At 42.7% G+C, this 25,385-nt stretch overlaps 1 protein-coding gene across 1 annotated transcript in view; it reads right to left on the bottom strand.

Annotated features, from left to right (window-relative positions):
- Window positions 1-25,385, bottom strand: part of WWOX (WW domain containing oxidoreductase) — a 974,128-nt gene that overhangs the window by 942,068 nt on the left and 6,675 nt on the right. Inside the window, exons 3-4 of the mRNA XM_036834493.1 lie at window positions 23,279-23,336; window positions 20,207-20,385 (exon numbers count right to left, since the gene is read on the bottom strand). Of these exons, the coding sequence (XP_036690388.1) occupies window positions 20,207-20,385; window positions 23,279-23,336 (237 nt within the window). The remainder of the gene's footprint in view (window positions 1-20,206; window positions 20,386-23,278; window positions 23,337-25,385) is intronic.

The raw sequence follows: 25,385 nt of genomic DNA, 5'->3' as shown, positions 1-25,385 counted from the left end.
TGGATAAGACTCCACGCTCCCAATGCAGGGGGCCCAGGTTCGATCCCTGGTCAGGGAACTAGATCCCACATGCATGCTGCAACTAAGAGTTTGCGTGCCACAACTAAGGAGCCCGCCTGCCACAACTAAGACCCAGCGCAACCAAATAAATAAATATTAGAAAAAAAGGGGGGAGCAGTCAAGGAACATTTAAGAAAACACACAGACCTCCCTAAAACCTGTGTAAGATCCACAAAATCTGTTAGGAGGACGGCAGCATCCCACTGACTGTAAACTTGGAATCGCTTATTTCTACATGTGACAACTCTGTCATGTTTTGTTCCCTGCCCAGTTCAGCTCAGCCTCCTAAGTGCATCACTCGCTTTTGTAAACTAGCGTCCCCAGGATTAGCCTCCTATGATGTGCAATATGGAAGCTTAGTAGTTCAATCTCTAACATTCATTTAAAACCATCAGCATTTCTTCTTTAGGAATTCATTTGAAACTATTTCACTCTCGGGATACTTCTCTGTGGACAGTTTAAACAGAACACACGATGATGAGAGTTGTATCCTTTGAAAAGTAAACATTATTCAATTCTTCAATCCAAACAAGACCAGCTTTACAGTAACTAAAACATGAAATCTAGAACTCACTCCTAACGACTTGAGGGTGCCACCCTAAAATTTTCAAAATTCTGCAATTCAGCTGATGTTTAAATTTTACATAACGGGTGATAAAAAAAAAATTTTTGCTTGGAATCTGTAAACTCAAATACTATCCGAAAACGTGACCACTTTCCCTGCAGCCTCGACAGAATGTAAAATCCTAAGTCTAGGCAACGATTCTCTGCCTCACGGTTAAATACTGTGCTTTGCAGCTGCCACACCAGTTGAGGAGCTGGAAAATGGATCGGAGCAAAGAAGAATCGTGGCAATTATAAAACCTCCCTGGTATATATTGCCAGATTAATAACAGCATTAGCAGAGCTCAGCTATACCATCAGTGGCGTGAGGAACAGCGGGCTGAGAGCTGCAGGGCTGAGTCAAAACACGGAGCGAAGCACAGAAGCCAGTTACAGGAAAGTCAGCCAGGACTGCGAAAGAAATCTGTCCACCAAACAAAATGAGTACGCATGCCACTCAAACAAACCGCTGATTTTCAGCACATACTATCTGAGCAGTACATAACGGCTTAGACTGTAAATACAAACATCAAAAGGCAGAGAAGAAGCTATAAAAAAAAATCCTAATACAGCCGCATGCTTACTACCACAAGGCAAGCAATGGAACTGTGATTAATACAAACGACAGGTAAGCGATGGCGCCTGACCACAGATCCACGCTTTGTTCAAGTTAACAGGGACTTTTTGCTCACCCTGTACTTATTCACAGGTTTTGCTTTCCTTTACCATTACTTAGAAGATGCGTACACGGAGATGACGCTTAAGAAAAATCAGACTCATAGGAAGACTTAAAAAGCATCAGTCAAGATAAAAGAAATTAAAGATGATACAAACAGATGGAGAGATACCATGTTCTAGGATTGGAAGAATCAATATTGTGAAAATGACTATACTACCCAAAGCAATCTACAGATTCAATGCAATCCCTATCAAATTACCAATGGCATTTTTTACAGAACTAGAACAAAAAACCTTAAAGTATGTATGGAGACACAAAAGACCCCGAAGAGCCAAAGCAGTCTTGAGGGAAAAAACTGGAGCTGGAGGAATCAGACTCCCTGACTTCAGACTATACTACAAAGTAATTACTATACTACAGTAATCCAGACAATATGGTACTGGCACAAAAACAGAAATATAGATCAACGGAACAGGATAGAAAGCCCAGAGATAAACCCACACACCTATGGTCAACTAATCTATGACAAAGGAGGCAAGGATATAAGATGGAGAAAAGACAGTCTCTTCAATAAGTGGTGTTGGGAAAACTGGACAGCTACATGTAAAAGAATGAAATTAGAATACTCCCTAACACCATACACAAAAATAAACTCAAAATGGATTAGAGACCTAAATGTAAGACTGGACACCACAAAACTCTTAGAGGAAAACATAGGAAGAACACTCTGGGACATAAATCACAGCAAGATCTTTTTTGACCTACCTCCTAGAGTAATGGAAATAAAAACAAAAATAAACAAATGGGACCTAATGAAACTTAAAAGCTTTTTCAAAGCAAAGGAAACTACAAACAAGATGAAAAGACAACCCTCAGAATGGGAGAAAATATTTGCAAACGAATCAACGGACAGAGGATTAATCTCCAAAATATATAAACAGCTCATGCAGCTCAATATTAAAAAAACAAACAATCCAATCAAAAAATGAGCAGAAGACCTAAATAGACATTTCTCCAAAGAAGACATACAGATGGCCAAGAAGCACATGAAAAGCTGCTCAACATCATTAATATTAGAGAAATGCAAATCAAAACTACTATGAGATACTACCTCACACCGGTTAGAATGGGCATCATCAAAAAATCTACAAACAACAAATGCTGGAGAGGGTGTGGAGAAAAGGGAACCCTCTTGCACTGTTGGTGGGAAAGTAAATTGATACAGCCACTATGGAGAACAGTCTGGAGGTTCTTTAAAAAACTAAAAATACAATTACCATATGACCCAGCAATCCCACTACTGGGCATATAACCAGAGAAAACCACAATTCAAAAAGATGCATGCACCCCAATGTTCACTGCAGCACTATTTACAATAGCCAGGTCATGGAAGCAACCTAAATGCCCATCAACAGACAAATGGATAAAGAAGATGTGGTACATATATACAATGGAATATTATTCAGCCATAAAAAGGAACGAAATTGGGTCATCTGTAGAGACATGGATGGATCTAGAGACTGTCATGCAGAGTGAAGTAAGTCAGAAAGAGAAAAACAAATATCGTATATTAACGCATGTGTGTGGAACCTAGAAAAATGATACAGATGAACCGGTTTGCAGGGCAGAAATAGAGACCCAGATGTAGAGAACAAACATATGGACACCAAGGGGGGAAAATGGCAGGGGGGTGGGGTGGTGTGATGAATTGGGAGATTGGGATTGACATATATACACTAATATGTATAAAATGTATAATTAATAAGAACCCGCTGTATAAAAAGTAAAACATACTTCAAAAATTAAAGAAAAAAAGCATCAGTCAAGATAGCGAACGCTGTCTTTAATTTACAAGAACCTATTTGGTGACTCGCTTGCAGATGTCTTCTCAAGAATTAAACAAAAAGGCTTTAGTATCCTGTACTTTTAAATACAAAAAGAATAGAGACATAGAGGTACAGAACAAATGTATGGATACCAAGGGGGAAAGGGGGGTTGGGATGAATTGGGAGATTGGGATTGACATACATAAACTACTGATACTACGTATAAAATAGACAACTAATGAGAACCTACTGTATAGCACAGGGAACGCTACTTAATACACTGTGGTGACCTAAATGGGAAGGAAATCCAAAAAGGGAGGATATATGTATACGTATAGCTGATTCACTTTGCTGTACAGTAGAAACTAACACAACATTGTAAAGCAACTATACTCCAGTAAAAATTAATAAAAAAATAAAAATAAATACAAACAGAGAAACACAGAAATAATTATAAACTGCCCAGAGGCATCCATGTGTACAAGGAAATGTGTGGTTAAAAAAAAAAAAAATTATACCATAAAGCAAATAAATGTAAACGTTCTCCACAAGCACAAAGATCAAGTGGCTTATATTTTGGTCAGTTTGTAGCTCCAAAGGGACAAGGTATCCTGTCTGCTTCAACGCTGAAGAGTTGGCACCTAGTTCTCAATGTTTGCTGACTGCACAAATGATGGAATTAAGGGTGTGTCTGTGCCTAGGATCCAGCCAGCCCTGTCTCTCCACACAGCCCTCATCCCAGACACTACACCAGGGTTCTAGACTCAAGAATCCACACAGACCAGGCAGGTAACAGGACATACTCACGGGAAACAGCTTTGCCTCACGGCAGGGAAACAGCCTCAGTGCAGTTCTGCTTGCCGGGAACAGGGCCCAGCGTTGCCAGCTCTTCTGATTTTTTTGAGTAAGAAATCAAGATTAGGGCTTCCCTGGAGGCAAACTCGTTAAGAATCCACCCGCCAATGCAGGGGACATGGGTTCGAGCCCTGGTCCAGGAAGATCCCACATGCCACGGAGCAACTAAGCCCGTGCGCCACAACTACTGAGCCTGCGCTCTAGAGCCCGTAAGCCACAACTACTGAAGCCCACGTGCCTAGAGCCCGTGCTCCACAACAAGAGAAGCCACCGCAATGACAAGCCTGTGCACCGCAACGAAGAGTAGCCCCCGCTCGCCGCAACTAGAGAAAGCCAAGCACAGCAACGAAGACCCAACGCAGCCAAAAATAAATAAATAAAATTAAAAAAAAAAGAAATCAAGATTACTTTTAAGTAAACGCTCTTGATTTTAACACGTTGGCAGTTAACCTAAAACAAAACAGAAAACACCACAGGCCATTTCTGCGCGGACCAAACAAATCACCTGGGGGCCAGACCCAGGCTACAGACCCCAGTTTCCCCTCTGTCCTGATTGGGAGGCTCTACTCTTGACGAAATGGCCCCCAGCTAGAGGAATGAGCAAGTGTCAGATGGTCCCCCTCCATCACTGTCACGTGATATGAAGTCACTCAGCAGCACTACGGTGAGTCCCGGACATTCAGACACCATCCTGTTTCGGACAAACCCCGACTGGAGGACGAGAGGCATCGTAGGGCTGCTCCCAAACTCGGAACGCCGAGGCCCAGGACCAGGCTTTTTCTAGAAAAAAAATCACCCAGCCCAAAGAAACAGGTAGGTAGGGGAGAGGTGGTGTGGGGACAGAAGACTTCAGTGCTGCAGGTGAAGAGTCCTTAGAGATAATCCATCACCTTCTGAGGTTCCTGAGGAGTGGCCCCCAAAGATGCCCACATCCGAGTCCCTGGAACCTGTGAATGTCACCCTGCATGGTAGGGGGTGACTCTGCAAATGGGATGAAGGTCTTGAGATGGGGAGATTACACTGGCTGATCCCGGTGGACCCCAGGTGATGAAAACTGTTGTCGTAAGAGGGAGACTTGTCTGCACAAGAGGAGAAGGTGGTGTGACGGGGAGTGACACGCTTCGAAGGTCGAGGAAACATCCACAGGCCAAGCTTCTAAAAAGGTGAGAAAACAGATTCCGCGCCCCCCCCCCCCGCCGCCAGAGCCTCCAGAAGGAGCCGGCCCTGCCAACGACCTGACTTCAGCCAGTAAGACGGATTTCGGACTTCTGACCTCCAGAACGGCAAGCAAGCAAGTTGCTGCTGTTTTTAATAATTAAGTAAACGGGTAAGGAGCATAACGATAGATGCACATGTGTGCCCTCAGGTAAGTGTAAGAGCCCCACGATGATGACACACAAACACCACTGGTTTCCTCTGGTCAAGTCCCTCCCCAGTCAGGCCAATGGGGGCAATAAAAGAGAAACACGGGGCAAGCGGCCATGGCCAGGCTCCGTAGAGAAAGGCCCTCAGGCACAGAGACCGGCGGCTCCCAACTCAGCTTTTTAGGCTGCAAGGAGGGTATCGTTTGCCAAAAATCTGACTCTGCTCCCTGACTGAAGACATTTCCCCAGATGGATCTGTTAACACTGCTCTCTACCTTGCCAAACACTCAATCTGGTAACTGTACACGGACTTGGAATGGAAACTTCCTTTGCTAATAGATAAAGTTGTAATGGCATTTCTTTTCCATTTTTTTTTTTCTTCCGGTAATGCCACTTGGAATACAGTGATGATCTCTCAGCTGACAGAAGCTTCTCAAACCCAGCTGCTGAATGCAGAAGCCACAGCCACCCTCCTGTACGACACACCAGACAGAAAAACTGAAGGCAGTCAGCAGACCTTATACTGAGAGATGCAGAAAGTGTTGCGATTCATCCTTACAGCCATTGGTGGCTGACACAGTAGAATCTCTCTGTTTGAAAGAGATTATTTTCATTCTCTTGCTTCGTGCGATCACAAGGAAAACAGCTTCCAGAATGGAGATGCTACTGGAAAATTTGTTAATGTTCCATAAGCCAAGAGCACCCAGTTCGCTCTCCCCGTGTACGTCTGTATTCGCTCGGCACTGCGAACAGAGGTGAGGAAGGGCCTGGGCAACTGAAATAGAAGGCAACCAGAAAATGTGCTGTCCAAGAGCCAACAACATTTTCACCTATGGAAACTCAGCACGACTGCAGCCCGCGGCCATTTCTGCCTCCGCAGAGATGCTCTTCTTGTTACCCCAGGTTTCCGCTCCTGAGGAGCTGGCCAGCGTCACAGCCTGTCAACCCCGGGTGGGACAGCATCCGTTAATATTTCCTAGTCGGACTTCCCTGGCGGTCCAGTGGTTGGGACTCCACGCTTCCACTGCAGGGGACACGGGTTCGATCCCTGGTCGGGGAACTAAGATCCCACATGCCACGTGGTGTGGCCAAAAAACAAAAAAAAAATTTCCTAGTCATCACCACCAAATCGAGGGCCCAAGGCTCGACAAAGGTACTTGAAGTCTGGTTACCTTTCTGAACCCTGGAGAAGATATTTGCTGACAACACTCAGCGGGTCCTAACAAAAAAAGAGCAAGAGACCCTATTTTATTCCATCCGTCATGGAATTAAATTGCTCTCTTCCTCCTCCATCTTCCAAACCTAAAGGCTCGTCCTATAGGACTGCCTTTTCTGACAACCGTTAGGTCATTTTTTTTCCCCCAACTGCATGCAACGACATAAATTCTACTGGACTCTTCACTACTGCATGTGCACGTTATTTTATTTTATCCTGACAAAAGAGTGGGTGACAGCACCCCAGTGTTCATTGCAACACCATTTACAACAGCCAAGACATGGAAGCAACCTAAATGTCCATCGACAGAGGAATGGATAAAGAAAATGTGGTACATATATACAATGGAATATTACTCAGCCATAAAAGAATGAAATAATGCCACTTGCAGCAACATAGATGCAACTAGAGATTACCATACAAAGTGAAGTCAGAGAAAGACAAATGTCACAGGATATCACTTACTTGTGGAATCTAAAAATGGTACAAATGAACTGATTTACAAAAGAGGAATAGAGTCACAGACATAGAAAACAAACTTATGGTTACCAAAGGCGAAAGGGGCAGGGATAAATTAGGAGATTGGGACTGACATATACACACTACTATACATAGAATAGATAACTAGTAAGGACCTACTGTACAGCACACGGAACTCTACTCAATATTCTGTAGTAACCTATATGGGAAAAGAATCTAAAAAAGAATAGATATATGTATAAGTATAACTGATTCTCTTTGCTGTACACCTGAAACTAACACAACGTTGTAAATCAGCTATACTCCGATATCAAATAAATAAATAAAGAGTGGGTGACAAAGTATGAGTCTCTCGATTTTACAGATGAGGAAAGGGAGGCTCGAGATAGCTAAGTGACAGGGCTTAGGTCACAAAAGTTAACGTCCACCTGACTCACAGCCAATTCTCCTCCTATCATGTTCCCGCGGTCTCCAATAAAACCCATCATACCTTTTGAAGTGCTGATAAAATTCTATTCACACACTGAGATGTTCTCCGGTAGTCTCAAGCGAATGGGACAGCTAAGCTGGACATTTATACTTAATATTCCAGGCAGTCCTATCAACCATCACAAACTCAAGTGAACCAGAGCTCTGATGCCAGACTCTTGGAATAAAGATGTTACTATGATGCATTCATTTAAGGTTTAATAGTTTTCCTTCCTTTCTTCCCCCCAAGTTTAATAGATCTTTTTTTCCTCCTTGACTGCAAGAAAAATAACCTTTTTTTTTCCTTTCTTTCTTTCACTTGATTCTTTTTCCTGGATGCAGCTACCATCTGACCTCCAACCAAAAAATATCTAAAATGTTTCCTTTCATACCAAAGACAAGCAGACGCCTACAACAGTTATTGAGAAAGGTCGTTTTAGGACAAACTCGCAGATATGACGGCAGCCTTCTGAGGATCCAAGAACCAGGAAGCTAGGAAAATACCAAAGTAATGTCAGTAACTTGATCTTCTTGCCTCCCATTCCCGAAATGACTACAGTTTACTAACTGCCTGCGGTGTGGGGCAGACAGCTCCCTGGGCGTTCTGGAGTTCCCATCTTTAACAACTGTGCAGGGACTTCCCTGGTGGCACAGTGGTTAAGAATCCGCCTGCTGGGGAGGGTGGGAGGGAGGGAGATGCAAGAGGGAAGAGATATGGGAACATATTGTATATGTATAACTGATTAACTTTGTTATAAAGCAGAAGCTAACACACCACTGTAAGGCAATTATACTTCAATAAAGATGTTAAAAAAAAAAAAAAAAAAAAGAATCCGCCTGCCAATACAGGCGACACAGGTTCGAGCCCTGGTCCGGGAAGATCCCACGTGCCGTGGAGCAACTAAGCCCATGCGCCACAACTACTGAGCCCACGTGCCACAACTACTGAAGCCCGCACGCCTAGAGCCCGTGCTCCACAAGAGAAGCCACTGCGATGAGAAGCCCGCTCACCGCAACAAACGAAGAGTAGCCCCCGCTCGCGGCAACTAGAGAAAGCCCGCTTATAGCAATAAAGACCCAACACAGCCAAAAATAAATAATACTTTTTTAAAAATTTTTTAAATAAAAAAGTATATATATAAAAAAAAAAACTGTGCAAAGTACAAATAGTGTCCATGTTTCACAGATGCAAAACAAGCGCTCAGAGAAGGAAAGGAACTGGGCCCAAGTCACTCGATGGGTGGTGTTTGGGCCAGGTGTGGAAACTAGGTCACGTCTGCTTCCTGAGTCCTGATCCCTTCCCCTGCACCCTGCTGCCTCTCCAGATAGGAACTACCTATCAAGCTTTCCCCAGTCAGCAGAGCTATTTTCAGCAGTGGTACAATTTCGCCACGCGGGAGCCAGGCTCATCAAATGAGATAATGCAGAGAAAAGCTCTGAAGAGGGGTTACTACCATTAATAGAAGATCTGGGGGAAAATCTGCAAAACCCAAAGAACTGATTGTCGCCTACTGCATTATCTTGGGACTCAACCTCCATTGTAAGCTGGCCGATTTTGAGTTTCCTGGGGTGCTCCCTCCTTAAATGCAGGTATGAAGCAGCGGTGCCCGTGATTTGTAGCTGGTGTAAGAGATAAGATATAGACTTAGAAGTTTTTAGTGAAGCAGACTGGGGAGTGCGGCCAACTTTCTTCTCACGAATTGCCTGTGGGTCACAAGATTGAATGTGTACTTAAAGTAATAGACACTTTGAGATAAATTAACTTCTGAGACAAAGGGACATTTTGAAAATTAAATCTTGCCACATGAATCAAGCAATCAATTAACAATCGATACATATCCAATAGTTACGCATGTAAGATGGAAAGGTGATTCATAAAAGAATAAATACAAATGGCCAAACATAGGAAGAGCTGATCAATCTAATCATCAGAGACATGCAAATTTAAGGGATACTAAATTAAAGGGATACTAAATTAAAGGGATACTAAAAACACTAAATACCAAGACTGGCAAGGATGCAGGGCAAAGGGGCGTTTAAACTGGTACAAGCTTCCAGGGGTGTGGTTTGACAAAACAAACCAAGATTTTAAGATTAGGAAACAAATGCCCTGACTCAGCAATTCCACTTCCAGAAAATAAAACTACTGAATAGTCATGAATGGGTACAAACATTTAATTACAAAATGTTCATCTCCATTCCATGGCTATCAAAAAGCTGAAATCCACCCAAATGTGCCACAGAGGGAGAATGGTTAGAACCATACAAGGCTATGCAACCACTTAAGCTGTGATAGAATATTCTATGACAGGCAAAGATGCTCATAACCACAGTTAAATAGAAAAATCACAATAGAAGGGAAGGGGAAAATGCTGAGAATCATATATGCTATATACTGACAGTTAATTCTGGTTGGTAATAATTTGGGGTGATTTTTTTTCCTTATCTGCATTTATGTTTCTTTTTACTCTTCTGCATTTTCTAAGCTTTCCATAAGGAATACATGTTTTATAACAATAATAAATAATTCTAGCCTAACACCTGGAATTTATGTGAGTTTGACAAATGGCAGCTTCCATTCCCCGTAATTCTTTCCCCAAACTTATTTTAAAATAACACCAAAGGGGAATTCCAGAGAGAAACTGTCCGTGTATTAATCCACGATCACCCACCACAATCACCCAGCAGTTCAGAGATCACATCAGCCTCGCCCCTCCCAACAGGCACCACAGTCAGCACACAGCCCAGCCCAGAGCAGGCTTTCAGAGATTCATTAAGATAAATGTGTTGATTTCAGACACACTGGCTAAGCTGCTTGGGAAGAGTCTGGGCAGAACTGACCACTATACCTTGGAACAAGGCAGCAGCAAGGAGAAGGGAGAGGGCCCCGGGCATGGAGTCCGAAGTTCTCTGCCCTAGTTCTGTAGGCACCCACCGCTCAAGAGCTGTGTGACCTCGGGCAAGTTACCTCGCCTCTCTGTGCTTTCACCCTAACCCTATACCTATACCCTTTCACCCTATACCCTTTCAGGGTATCTGTGAGCACTGTGGCGAGAATTAAATAAGACAACAGGTACAGAATATTCGTAAATTCTAAAAAGCTATCAACATGAGACAAGATTAGAGAGATCAATAAATAGTCATCTGGAATAATGAAGTACATTTCAGAGGTAAGGGTGAAAATGAAAAATACGTTATTTGTTTTAACTTCAGTTTCCATACAACTACACAAGAAAGTTCTTTGATTCTGATCCTGTCCCTCTTTCCAGGGGATCCTTTGTTCCCAGTGAAAGGCCTGGTTCCACCCACCTTGCTAGTCCTCCCATCCTACCCTAGGGAGGAATATTAAAAACACCGGAAGGAGTCTCCCACACCCCATCTCACACACACCGGCACTCTCCACACACCCCCCACCCGCTGCTGGAGCACATGGCCTTAGTTCTCCTTTCACAGTCTAGTGAGGAGACCTTGACTTGCCTGCAGAGACAGCACCATCTCAATGTGGTTTCTAACAAGAAGGGTCCAGAAAACCAAGCAGCACAGCCTGGTAAACAAGTAACACAGACTCGAAACAATTAGATTCCAGCCCGGTCACACAACTCATTAAACAGGAGGACACTTCCCATTTAGCTCATGTACGGGGTGGGGGGGTGGGGGGAGGTGCAGATAAAGACCGGCCCTTCAAGAAATGCAGTGTTACGTATTAAGCCAAAGGAAGATCATACATGCAGGCAAGAAACTCTGATGTTTGGAATTTGCTTTCCATCAATCTATCGGAGACTTAATTTAAGAGATCTTTGCAAGAAGGCCCTTCTACTGATCACCCCCCCCACACCACCGACGTTATTCTGGAAAAGGCTGAGGACTCGGATCTGAACATTTTGTGTATATACTGCAGAAAACGAAGAAAGGACGTGGGCTGTGTCACTGTAAATGAGCGATGGTCAAGGGGGTTCCAACAGTTGGCACGCCTTTCCTTACCAAGTCTGGAACAATTCCCACAATAGCCATCTAGTTTTAACCATCTTTATTGGATAGACAAAGAACACATCTGTAAACGAACGAGCAAAATATTTTAACTCTGGTGAAGGAGTTTTTGCACTGTTACAAAAGTATATTCACAGTGCTTGCTGGCTCTTTCATTTTAAAGAGAGAAAAAAGTAAGTTGCTGAGAAAAAGAAGAATATATAATGCATAAAAGTATGTAATATGGTGTATTCATTTTGTCCCCATTTTAAAATAAGGAGTTTTATACAGCCAAAACGGTTTTCCTTTTCTGGGCCAAATTTCTGTTTGAAAGCTGAAGCATACAATTAATGGGTTGCCTCAAACTTTGGTTACAGAGCCAAAATGAAAACTGCCCTCCTTAAGATCTTGTACGTGCAGATACTGGCTGTTTGCTTCATATTAAGTATTTGGTTTAATATGGCCTCTTAGTTAAGAAACATACACTAAGCCCGAAAGGACACATTCTTTTCTATTGCAAAAACATATCATTATTAAACAATCTAATTACAATAAATTATATAACACTGGGTAGGTTGCGGGGGGGCAGAGGAACACTACGTTCTAAGAAAAAACTGTAAGATCACCAAGGCCTTCTAAACGAACCTTAAACAGAGGCATTAATATTTAAATATAACAATTTCCACTTAGAAAAAGAAAAATCACATTATTGATAGGCCAGCACACCCAAAACCAATAATGTCATGAAAACACATGCCCTTGTGTAGTCTGGCAGAACGGGCTGCTCCCTGAATACAATGGACCTTTTTATTAAATGGATCTCTTCATCCTTGGTATTTCATACCAGGAAAAAAAAATGGGGCGGGAGGCGGGGGAGGAGGGAGAGAAGGAAGAAAGAAACAAACATGACACTAGTAACGGTCTTCAGTTTGAACTCTTTCACCAAGAAGTACAAGACCTAAAAGATACGTTAGAAAAGTAAAAGGCATTATTTAACAAAAATGAAAGCAAGACCGGCTGAGAGGTAGAAAACTGCATTGAGATGCTACCGCTTTTGTTTAACTGTATCAAAGGGCAACAGAGCCCTCTAGTGGAGGAAAAATATAAATATATATGAAGACTGTTCTCTTTTAGGTAATTTACATAAAATACACAGGACCCTTTCTCTCCTGACAATTGCTATGTCACCATATTACGTAAAAGCAAAAAATCAAATTTTTTAAATTGGGTATTAAGTAAAATAACTGCCAAATCTTCAAACCTGATAAAACACTTGTAATCTCAATTAGGGCAGAAATATTTTTAAATTATGATTTTTGAACCACTTTGGCAATGAATAGCAGCTTGTATGAGCCTCATTTGTATGCTGACACTATAACAAATAAAATCTCAATCTACATGCAAGTATGAAATTCAACTGACCTCATGTGACAAAAATGTTTCAGTTGGTATCTAATGAGGTACTCATGTTATTTATATATTATTATATATTACATACTTTTTAAAATAAATTTATTTATTTTATTTATTCACTTTTGGCTGAGTTGGGTCTTCGTTGCTGCACACAGGCTTTCTCTAGTTGCGGTGAGCGGGGGCTACTCTTTGTTGCAGTGTGCGGGCTTCTCATTGCGGTGGCTTCTCTTATTGTGGAGCATGGGCTCTAGGCACGCCGGCTTCAGTAGTTGTGGCACATGAGCTCTAGAGCGCAGGCTCAGCAGTTGTGGCACACGGGCTTATTAGTTGCTCCGCGGCATGTGGGATCTTCCCGGACCAGGGCTCAAACCCGTGTCCCCTGCACTGGCAGGCAGATTCTTAACCACTGCGCCACCAGGGAAGCCCTTTTTTTTTTTTTTCAACATCTTTATTGGAGTATAATTGCTTTACAATGGTGTGTTAGTTTCTGCTGTATAACAAAGTGAATCAGCTATACATATATATATATATATATATCCCCATATCTCCTCCCTCTTGCATCTCCCTCCATCCTCCCTATCCCACCTCTCTCGGTGGTCACAAAGCACCAAGCTGATCTCCCTGTGCTACTACATACATTTTTAAATAAGTTTTTTAGATGTGATTACCAAATTATGAGATGAGGCTCATTAGAATATTTCAATTGATCTCTTCCTTTAGATATATAGCTTCTCAAATACTCTGATCATGTGATTCCCATGTATATTCAATGTCTAAGAATATTTAAATGTAAAAAAGGTTGTTTAATTCATAAGGTACTAATTCTCAATTTTTATGTAATATTACTCAAGGACTTTTTCCAGTATTGTCAAAAATCTCAACAGTTTCTCAGAACAAATAATTTCAAAATCATTTTACTTATATATGGGTATATTTTAGCATAAAAGAGAAATGGTGACAAATGCTTTTAATTTAAAATGGGAGTCTGGCGACTCCCCTGGTGGCGCAGTGGTTGAGAATCCGTCTGCCAATGCAGGGGACACGGCTTCAAGCCCTGGTCCGGGAAGATCCCACATGCCGCGGAGCAACTAAGCCCGTGTGCCACAACTACCGAGCCTGCACTCTAGAGCCCGTGAGCCACAACTACTGAAGCTCACGCGCCTAGAGCCCATGCTCCACAACAAGAGAAGCCACTGCAATGAGAAGCCCGCACACCGCAAGGAAGAGTAGCCCCCGCTCACCGCAACTAGAGAAAGCCCGCGCACAGCAACGAAGACCCAACGCAGCCAAAAAATAAATAAAAATTTTTTTTTAATTTTTTTTAATTTTAGTATATTAACGCATATATGTGGAATCTAGAAAAATGGTACAGATGAACCGGTTTGCAAGGCAGAAACAGACAGAGATGTAGAGACACCAAGGTGGGAAAGTGTGAGTTGGGAGACTGGGATTGACATATATACACTAATATGTATAAAATAATTAATAAGAACGTGCTGTATAAAAAAATAATAAAATAAAATCTAAAAATAATTTTTTTAAATAAATAAAATGGGAGTCTGAATTCCCAAAAGATTATTTAGATTATTCCAGAAAATTTTCCTCTACTTAATGAGCACCAGGTCCTTAAAAAGAAGATAAATGTCAAAATCCCACTAGTTTAAGTCTTGTTGACAACCGGAAAGGAAACTGTAATCAGGCATTTCAAGATCCCTAGTGTAATGACCCCATTTGAGTAAGTTTTAACCAAGAAAATGACTCTAAGGTGGCCTATGGCCTCGAATTTATGGGATCGTTTGGAATAACTGAGGAAAAAAAGTCAAAGGCATGATTTAGGCTAGAAGGCAAAATTTAGTAACACTAGGTGTGGAAAAGAAAACGAAGATCTGAGGGTGGAGAGGAAGAGAGTCTGGTTCATTACTGTCAAAGTGTGGGTTTAAAATGTTAACAATGAATACACTTTTGTACATGAAGAACAGCACTTCTCTCGTATTACTGCAGAACTGGTGGAATCTACACCAGATGTGAATTCATCGCGGTGATGATTTGTAGGATAAAAGAATATGGCAACTACACTTCACACTGTAATTTCAACACATGATTTTGCAACAAGACCCCAACCTCTAAAAAACAGGCTCTCTAAGCCAAAACAACCAATTTCAACATTAAACTATAACATTTCAGGATTCCCACATGGAAATCCAATACCTTCATTTTGTTTCAAGAACAAATTTGGGGTTGACTTTGATAGCTTGAGCAAATACTTTTTATATCTCAAAGTATATAAATTTTGGTATGTAAGTGTGTGTATACACGTACACACATTATTAGAATCCCTGTAATGAACCTTAGGGAGGTTTATTATATATAACATAAATACCAATAGAAAATTAAAGTGTCAGTCCCAAAATATATTTTCCTGGTGTATACTAAGGTGGCCAGCTTGTATCTGTTTAGGCAAAAAAAAACGGTTTTGTTCTTGTTAACGGGTCCTCTGACTCACAAATCGAAACCAGGCCAGGCTATTCCAGATTTCAAGTCACAACATTTGAAACAGCCCAGTGTTATGAAAGTTCAAATGGTCGAAGAAACTTTTCATCCTGACTGTACTCGGAAAGGGATTCAAAAACCAAATTTTAACCACTACTGGTTTAAGACTGGAAGTTAGGAAGAAAGCTTTATCATTCATCACTGCCAGTGAACAGGAGACTGAAAATAGCTAAGCTGTGCATACTTGTTAATATTTTTTCAATGGTTGTTTGACAGAACCTGGATTTCACTCCGTAGGTGCCATGATGATCAATCTGCTCCCTGCAACCATCTGCGCGATTTCCAACAAACATCCCCGCTCCCGGGGCAGTGCGCAGGGCAGGCGCTGCCCTATATTTAGGCATTCAGGTAACCCCTCGTTAGAAGGGTCCGGCCTTTGAGGAGCACGTGTCAGCCCTCAGATTTGAGAAGGCAGCATTTTGTACTGAGCTATTTACAGGCAGAGCCAAATCCACTCGACTGACAGGCTGAGTCTAGAGAAGCAGCTCTGGGACCTTCCGCAACAGGAAGCCTCCAAGACCCCCTCTCCTGAGACTTCGCATTAAGGTCTATATTTAATGATCACCATGTTGAAGCCATTTCCATTCGTTTTCTCTGTTTCTGTTTTTTTTTTTTTTTACCAAATCAGAGCCACCGAGCCACTAACTCCAGGTCGCCGTGGACACCTGCCCCTTCCTGCCCAGTGCTACGCCGAGCACAAACAGAAATGAACTCCTCCCTCGCCTCTACTGCTTAGCCGTCGGGACCGGGGCTCCAGGCCTTGTGGTCGGCTGGCAGAAGCTCTGGGTGCACAGGTGACTTCCCCCTGGACACTGAGAGGCTGAGTTCCACCGAGAGAGGTCCACAAGCTACAGCGCTCAATCTACACAAAGTTCTTAGGGTTCAGAACGCTCATTAAACAAAGGTCGATGAGAGAAGAGTGTCGGTTTCAGAGGCGGCAACGTCCTAAGGCCTGCAGCTCCCTAAAGCTGGGGACAGAGGTGAGGCAGGAGGCACAGGCATTGGCGGGGCATCCCCAACAGACTCGTATAATGTGTTGCCACCATCTTCCTTGTGGCCTGGGGCATCCACTTTATCTAAATTTTACCTAACTTGTAGCTGACTCACAGCATGCTGGGGTGATCTTATTTTGAAAGGGATTAGACCATCTGATGCAGGGGTAGGCAAACGTTTTCCATTAAGGGCCAGACAGTAAATATTTTAGGCTGTGCAGGCCACAGGGTCTCTGCCGTATTTATGCAACTCTGCCGGTCACATGAAGACAGCCACAGACAAAACGGAAATAAACAGGCGTGGCCATGGTCCAGTAAAACTTTCCTTGCAAGATCAGGAGGCAGTCAGATTTAGCCCACGGGCTGTAGTTTGCCGACTCCCCATCTGGACAGCTGAACCCAGTCAACCGCAGTATCTGCCTACAAACTTCCAAGAATTCAAAACGCTTTATTGTGGCATTTCCTCTGAATCCTTCTACCGACCAGAACCACCCTGATCTTTGTAAGCTGAATTAATAAGCAGGAGTCCCTCCAATTGCCTTTGGAACATAAAACATCCAAAGTTCAAAACACAGTTCTGTATCACTTACAGCCGGGTGGAGGGGGGCGAGGTACCCAACACAGACGACAAGAGAGAATCTGCATAGAGGCCACGTCAAAGGGAGCAGTGTCTTGGCACATCCCTGCCGTCCACCAGGGAAGGCGTCCCCTCTCACCGCCCGAGTGTCCCCTTCCACAACAGGGAGCTCCCTCCCAATGGCAAGTCCAACAGAGAGGTGCCTTGCAGGGAATTCAAAAACACGAACAAAAAGAACCCCTGGGAACACCAGATTTGTAAACCAACCTTTGTAAAGCCAATTAGGTTACCTGTGTTTTTAGCTGTGGAATCACCACTCTCAAAATAAAGACCGGTATGTTTTGTAACAGCCCACTCTGCTCCCAAGAGCACAGACATCCATGAGGCTCAAGACTGGACAGTTCACACGTAGGAACTGGGCTCCCCTGAGCAGCAAGAGGAAAAGTGCGGGCCAACACCATTCAAGCTTCAAGAGGAGACGACTCCTGAACGCCGAGGAGTGCTGGAAGTGAAGATGCCTGATTCACTCTGCGCTCCGCTGTTCCATTTGAAAGGGGCAGAAACAGAGTGGGGATAGCGATGTCTAAATTGGCGTGTTTCATAGTTCAGGAGAAGGAAGGCATTTATCTGGAAGGCACAGCCTACTTGGACAAGGACACTCTCTAAGGCAGCCGCGTGGGATATAAAAGCTGCCTAAGTGATGACGGAAAAGCCACGGGCTTGCCTTCGGCTCTTTTCTTTAAGCCTGATGCCATGGCTGCAGCACCAGAGTTCTTTGCGAGGATTTGATTGCCTAGAATGCTCGGTCTGATATTATTTCAAATATTAAGAACACAAATCTCCAGCACTCCCCTAGACTCGGGCTTCTCGAGACTGGAGGGGTCACGGGGAGACCAGGCAGAGCTGAAGACAATGAAGGTTCGAGCTGGGGAAATGGGGATGGGGGGCGCGCTCTGAGACCTCCGCCAACCTCCCTTCCAGCCTGAGCTGTACGATTTACCATCACACGTGACTGGACCACGGACACCTACTTGCATGGCCCACAAAAAAGATCAGGGACCTCAGGAAGGGGAAGTGGCAGCTGTGAAGAGGCACAGAGCTTGCCTCTGAGACGCCCGAGGTCCACTCTGACCAATGACACATTTCTTCTCAATGCTGCAGAACCTCTTCCTCCCTTCCGACCATGATTCAATACCCAACTACACGTAGCTCTTTGTATATTCCGGACCAGTGCCTTTAGTCCTGGATTATGATGTCATAGGCCTGACGTGGCAAATCTTCAGCAGAGCTTCAGAAGGCCTGCCATCTAACATCAGACAGAGCCAAGTTTGAACACTTATGCACAAACCATCAGTAGTCACTTATCTTACTAGTGAAAGGAAAAAACTGTCTAGCCACGAGATTAAGGGAATGAGATCTTTTCGTTAATTCTCTGGTTAACTGAGTGTTAAATAAAAAGGTATTTTACTTAAGTCCTTATTTTTTCTTAATTATTCTACACTGTCTTGGTCCACACCCTCACGTAACAGTAGTCGATGCAATCAACACAACATACTGTTTCCTGGATGACCGAGGATCCACCTGTTATTTTTAATATAGCATCATCAGCTTTTCCTATCGATGACAATTAAATAGAATTAACCCCGATGTGATTCAGAAAACTGAACTTAACATATTCTGAGCCCAGGATGAGGTCTGAGAGTTGATTTTAAATAAATCCCTTTCAATTAAAAAAAAAAAAAAATTCCATGTGCTTCTTTGCCTTAATAGACAGATACAGTCAGAAGTTCTGCTCTGGGACTGTAGCTTGTTAGACTTTCAACCCTGTACTATATAAAAATCGATCCTCTAAGAATGTATGTCACTTCCTATACTTGCCCTGATGATACCAGGGAATGCTTCTGGAAGTTCAAGAAGAGGTCACCGAAAATTAAGCAAGACAGAGAAAGAAGTGCAGGGGATACACAAACCGGTGAGGAGACAAAGCTGGTGACAGAGAAGGCCAGTGAGCGGGGAGCGCCATGAAGGGTGAAAAGGAGAGAACTTGCTAGAAGACAGCTGAACGCAATTCCATGTTTTGTCTCTGTAAATTAACCTGGGGATGCATATCCTTATTCAAAGCAGCTGGTTCTTACAGATTCAGATATTCATGTCAATGGACCAAAGCAAAATAAGAATAAAATCATCTGGAGAGTGAATGCAGGAGCATCTGCTTTGCCGCAGCTTCTCTACCAGCCCATGAGGCTAAGGAGAGGCCACCCCCAGAGCCCCTCCCTCATGACCGTCACCACAGTTAAACGCGGGCAACCAGGAGGTTAAGACAGGGACTGGGCTTCCCTGGTGGCGCAGTGGTTGAGAATCTGCCTGCCAATGCAGGGGACACGGGTTCGAGCCCTGGTCTGGGAGGATCCCACATGCCGCGGAGCAACTGGGCCCGTGAGCCACAACTACTGAGCCTGCGCGTCTGGAGCTTGTGCTCCGCAACAAGAGAGGCTGCGATAGCGAGAGGCCCGCGCACCGCGATGAGGAGTGGCCCCCGCTCGCCGCAACTAGAGAAAGCCCTCGCACAGAAATGAAGACCCAACACAGCCAAAAATAAATAAATAAATAAATAAATAAAACAGAACTTTAAAAAAAAAAAAAAGACAGGGACTAATTCTCCGACTCTGCAAAGAAATAAGATCCTGTTCTCCAAGGAAAATCATATTCTCCATAACCAACGGGCACCTGCAGTGTCCTTTGTCCCAAAGCCCTGACACGCCACTGTTCCCGATATTCCATTACCAGTCAGCGTTGGGCTGAAGAACCCAGGTAACTGGACTATGTCCACACACCACATAGACCAGGTCAGAAACTCCTAGACAGAGCCAGCTGTCTCTCATCCTTAAGAACCAAAACAGCCACCATCTTGCGCTGACTGTTCAGCTTTCAGAGAATTCAAGGTCGGCCCTGACACGGCCCTCCTTCCATGGAAACGCTGGGACTGAAAAAGGGCCCAGAACTTTAATGACACGATAGCTGAAAAGGCTATAAATACCTTTTAAATTAGAGAACCACCAAACAAAGTTTCCTTATGGTTAGATTAAAGCGGATTTCATCATAGCAGTGACAAAAAACTAATAATAAGAACAACCATCGCTGTCAGTTAACAACCTACCTATTCCCGAATTCGCTCCGGTAACCACGACCACTTTGCCACTGAAATCCCGGCCCTGGAGGATTTCCATCGCGGTTGTGCTGCTGTCGTATCTCTGTCTGGTGGTTGGCTTTGTAGGATTATCGTCCACGGTAAATGCCAGTCTTGGGTCCAAGTAGGTACTTCTTTTATTTATGTGGCTGCAAAGAAAAGGAGAAAGCAGTGAACCTACAGTAGTGAACAGAGGCGTTTATAATTACAAGATAATCTTATAGTTTAGGCTAGGCAAACCCCATTTTTCATGGACTAAAAAGGCTTATTCTTAACCCCGGAAAGACCCGGGGTCCACTTAATCTATCTTCTGGCCTCCAGAAGGATTACATTCCTGCCTAGAAAGACAGCCACCGAAGCCTTTTCTTCAGAACCGCCTGTAAAATAGGCTGTAACATACAAAGCACTGCCTTGTACCCTCAGATCTCAAACATGGAGTAGGCTTTGGGGTTTTTTTCTTTTAATTCATGTAAATGTGGCTATAAGATCCATCAGGCACTCTTGTCAGTAGATTTCAATTAAATCTCTTATGTGCAAGGGCCTAAGAAGATTGGTAAAGAAGTAGAAAACTCAAAATGATAAAAGACAGTAAATATGAAACCAGCCTACTAAAATTCTAATAATTTTCATTTTAAGGCTGTACTCACACACTCTACTTTTGATTTGGAGTTGATCGAAATCTTGTAGAAAGAATATTAAACTATACTGGTAGTATAAACAATATATTAAAATACATCAGTACAACCTGTTCATACAGACAAACAGGTTGCTCCTTACAGAATAGGTTTATTTTTTACATTTTAAATGTGATCTTGGGGTTTGAGGTAGACCTCAAAATATCTTGAAAACTATTAAGAACTCTCCAGAAAGAAAGATTTCATGATTTAAAATGCATCTGTGGGAATTCCCTGGCAGTCCAGTGGTTAGGACTCAGCACTTTCACTGCCGAGGGCTCAGGTTCGATCTCTGGTCGGGGAACTAAGATCTCGCAAGCCCCACGGTGCAGCCAAAAAAATAAATAAATAAAAACATTAAAAAAATGTATTTGTAATGTGTATGTGTGTGTAAAATTATATACAGTTTAAAATCAATACTCTTCACCCCATAAATACTAACACTCAAGAATAATCCAACTTTCATTTTACTTATAACCACAGATGCCAGATAAGCATTCTGACTCCAGTGTCTTACAGAGGACAGAGCTGGAAATAAGCTATAGTGGAAGTATTTATACCACGGAAACAAACATGGGCTTTTCCCCCCAGGGAACTGGTTGTTAAGCATTTACCAGCACACCTCTCTAACGGGATCAGAGTGGGGAAATGAACGGCCAGGCAGCCTAGCGTTCGCCTCCCTTAGGGCATTGCAGGGACTGAATGAGCTAATACTACAGGTATAAGTTGGTTAGAACATGCCTGGCTCATGCTAGTGCTAGATGCGTGGTTACTGTTGCTGCTTGTCATTGGAATTTATTCCAGAGATAGTTTTACAGAGGAGGATGCTCAAAACATTCTTTATAATTACAGGCATACCTTGGAGATACTGCCTTGCAGGGTCAGTTCCAGACCAATGCAATAAAGTCAGTGTCGGGCTTCCCTGGTGGCACAGTGGTTAAGAATCGCCTGCCAATGCAGGGGACACGTGTTCAAGCCCTGGTCCGGGGAGATCCCACATGCCGCGGAGCAGCTAAGCCCATGCGCCACAACTACTGAGCCTGTGCTGTAGAGCCTGCGAGCCACAACTACTGAAGCCCACACGCCTAGAGCCCATGCTCCACAACAAGAGAAGCCACCGCAGTGAGAAGCCTGCGCACCGCAACGAAGAGTAGCCCCCGCTCGCCTCAACTAGAGAAAGCCTGCGTGCAGCAACGAAGACCCAACGAAGCCAAAAATAAATAAATAAATAAATAAATAAATTTAAAAAGTCAGTGTTACACACAATAAACCGAGTCACACAAATTGTGTGGTTTCCCAGTGCATATGAAAGTTATGTTTACACTACGGTCTATTAAGTGTGCAACAGCATTATGTCTAAAAAAATATACACACCTTAATTAACAAATACTTGATTGCTAAAAAATGCTAACCATCACCTGAGGCTTCGGTGAGTCACCATCTTTTTTGCTAGTGGAGGGTTTGAAATATTGCAAAAATTACCGAAACGTGACACAGAGACACGAACTAGCAACTGCTACTGGAAAAGTGGAGCCAAAAGACTCCCTTGAGGAGGAGTTGCCACAAACCTTCAATCTGTAAAAAACGCAGTATCTGCAAAGTGCAATAAGACAAGGTCTGCCTGTACAGACACCAGATCACAGGAATTTAACAACATCAAAGCCCAGTAGGTAATTTGATAAATTACAGTATATATATACAAAATAATACTACAGAGCCGTTAAACATCATTGTCTTGAAAAATTTATAAAGATGTGAGAAAATGCTCATAAGAATTATGTGGAAAAAACAGTTTACCAAACAGTTCATGCAATACATTTTCTTTTTTTTTTTTTAAGCACTTATAAAGACTAGAAGAAAAAAATCCACAAATTGCTAAAAGTAGTTAGTCCTGCTGATAGGATTACAGTTATACACTATATAATATTTTCCTACAGTCAATGTATATTCCTTGTACAAAAAAATTCTTATTAAAAAGCAAGATGGGGCTTCCCTGTGGCGCAGTGGTTAAGAATCTACCTGCCAATGCAGGTGACACAGGTTCAAGCCCTGGTCCAGGAAGATCCCACGTGCCGCAGAGCAACTAAGCCCATGCGCCACAACTACTGAGCCTGCACTCTAGAGCCCGTGAGCCACAACTACTGAAGCCCGCGCACCTAGAGCCCGTGCTCCACAACAAGAGAAGCCAACACAATGAGAAGCCTGCGCACCGCAACACAGAGTAGCGCCAGCTTGCCGCAACTAGAGAAACCCCGCCTGCAGCAACAAAGACCCAATGCAACCAAAAATAAATATGTATTAAAAATAAATTAATTAATTAATTAAATAAAAAGCAAGATGGCTGAGAAGTTTCTTTGCAGACACTTACTCGACAAAAAACACTTGTCCATTCTCATCAGTTTCTTGTTCCCATCCATAGGGCAAATCTGAAACACAGGAAGGACAACAGGTCTATGTGGGGGTGGGGTGGGGGGGGGTGAACTGAAGCCCCTGCCCTTCCAGCCCCAGACCTATCCCACCAGATCAGCAGGTCATGTGCTCCAACTATGGCAGGTACAGAAGGCCCATTACTCCAGCCAGACTCTACATTCTGCCTCTTGCTTGGAAGTAAGACTATTTCATTCTTTTTTTTTTTTTTTAATTTTATTGAAGTATAGTTGATTTACAGTGTTAATTTCGGCTGTACAGCAGTGACTCAGTTTTACATATATTCTTTTTCATATTCTTTTCCATTATGGTTTATCACAGGATATTGAATATAGTTTCTTGTGCTATACAGTAGGACCTTGTTGTTTACCGATTCTATATATAATAGTTTGTATCAGCTAAACCCAATGTCCCAATCCATCCCTCCCCCACCGTCGCAACCACAAGCCTGTTCTCTATGTCTGTGAATCTGTTCCTGTTTCGTAGATATGTCCATTTATGCCATATTTTAGATTCCACATATAAGTCATACCATACGATACTTGTCTTTCTCTTTCTGAGTTACTTCACTTAGTATGATAATCTCTAGGTCCATCCATGTTGCTGCAAATGGTATTATTTCATTCTTTTTTATGGCTGAGTAATATTCCTTTGTATTGGGTTGGCCAAAAAATTAGTTTGGTTTTTTCCATAAGATGACTCTATTAGTGCTTAGTTGTCTAACTTCATTCGAAACAATTTTGTTAGATTGTATTGTGACAGCTGTCACAGCAGCATGCCTTTTAAAAAAAACTTATCAAAATTGGTGAATTTTTGTGTAGCCATTTTAATATTGAAGACAGAGAAAAAAAGCAACATATTCAGCATATATTATCCTTTATTATTTCAAGAAAGGTAAAAATGCAACTGAAACGCAAAAAAAGATTTGTGCGGTGTATGGAGAAGGTGCCGTGACTGATGGAACATGTCAAAAGTGGTTTGTGAAGTTTCATGCTGGAGATTTCTCACTGGACAATGCTCCATGGTCGGGTAGACCAGTTGAAGTTGATAGCAATCAAATCGAGACACTGAGAACAATCAACATTATACCATGTGGGAGATAGCCGACATACTCAAAATATCCAAATCAAGCGCTGAAAATCATTTGCACCAGCTTGGTTATGTTAATCGCTTTGATGTTTGGGTTCCTCATAAGTTAAGCGAAAAAAACCTTCTTGACCGTATTTCTGTATGCGATTCTCTACTTAAACATAAGAAAAATACTCTGTTTTTAAAACAAATTGTGATGGGCAATGAAAAGCGGATACTGTACAATAATGTGTAACGGAAGAAATCGTGGGGCAAGCAAAATGAACCACCACCAACCACAGCAAAGACCAGTCTTCATCCAAAGAAGGTGATGTTGTGTATATGGTGGGATTGGAAAGGAGTCCTCTATTATGAGCTCCTTCTGGAAAACCAACGATTAATTCCAACACATACTGCTCCCAGTTAGACCAACTGAAAGCAGCACTCGACGAAAGCGTTTGGAATTAGTCAGCAGAAAAAGCATAATCTTCCATCAGGATAACGCAAGACTGCATGTTTCTTTGATGACCAGGCAAAAAATGTTACAGCTTGGCTGGGAAGTTCTGATTCATCTGCCGTATTCACCAGACATTGCACCTTCGGCTTTCCATTTGTTTCGGTCTTTACAAAATTCTCTTAATGGAAAATATTTCCATTCCCTGGAAGACAGTAGAAGGCACCTGCAACAGTTCTTTGCTCAAAAAGATAAAAAGTTCTGGGAAGATGGAATTATGAAGTTGCCTGAAAAATGGCAGAAGGTAGTGGAACAAGACAGTGAATACGTTGTTCAATAAAGTTCTTGGGAAAATGAAAAATGTCTTATTTTTACTTAAAAACCGAAGGAACTTTATGGCCAACCCAATACCACATCATCTTTATCCATTCATCTGTTGATTGATAGTTAAGTTACTTCCATGTCTTGGCTACTGTGAATAGTGCTGCTGTGAAGATAGGAGTGCGTGTATCTTTTTGAATTATGG

The sequence above is a fragment of the Balaenoptera musculus genome, chromosome 19, assembly GCF_009873245.2.
Source record: "Balaenoptera musculus isolate JJ_BM4_2016_0621 chromosome 19, mBalMus1.pri.v3, whole genome shotgun sequence".
Taxonomy (NCBI): Eukaryota; Metazoa; Chordata; class Mammalia; order Artiodactyla; family Balaenopteridae; genus Balaenoptera; species Balaenoptera musculus.
Note: the sequence above shows the minus strand (reverse complement) of the source record. Positions and strands in the feature narration are given on the sequence as shown.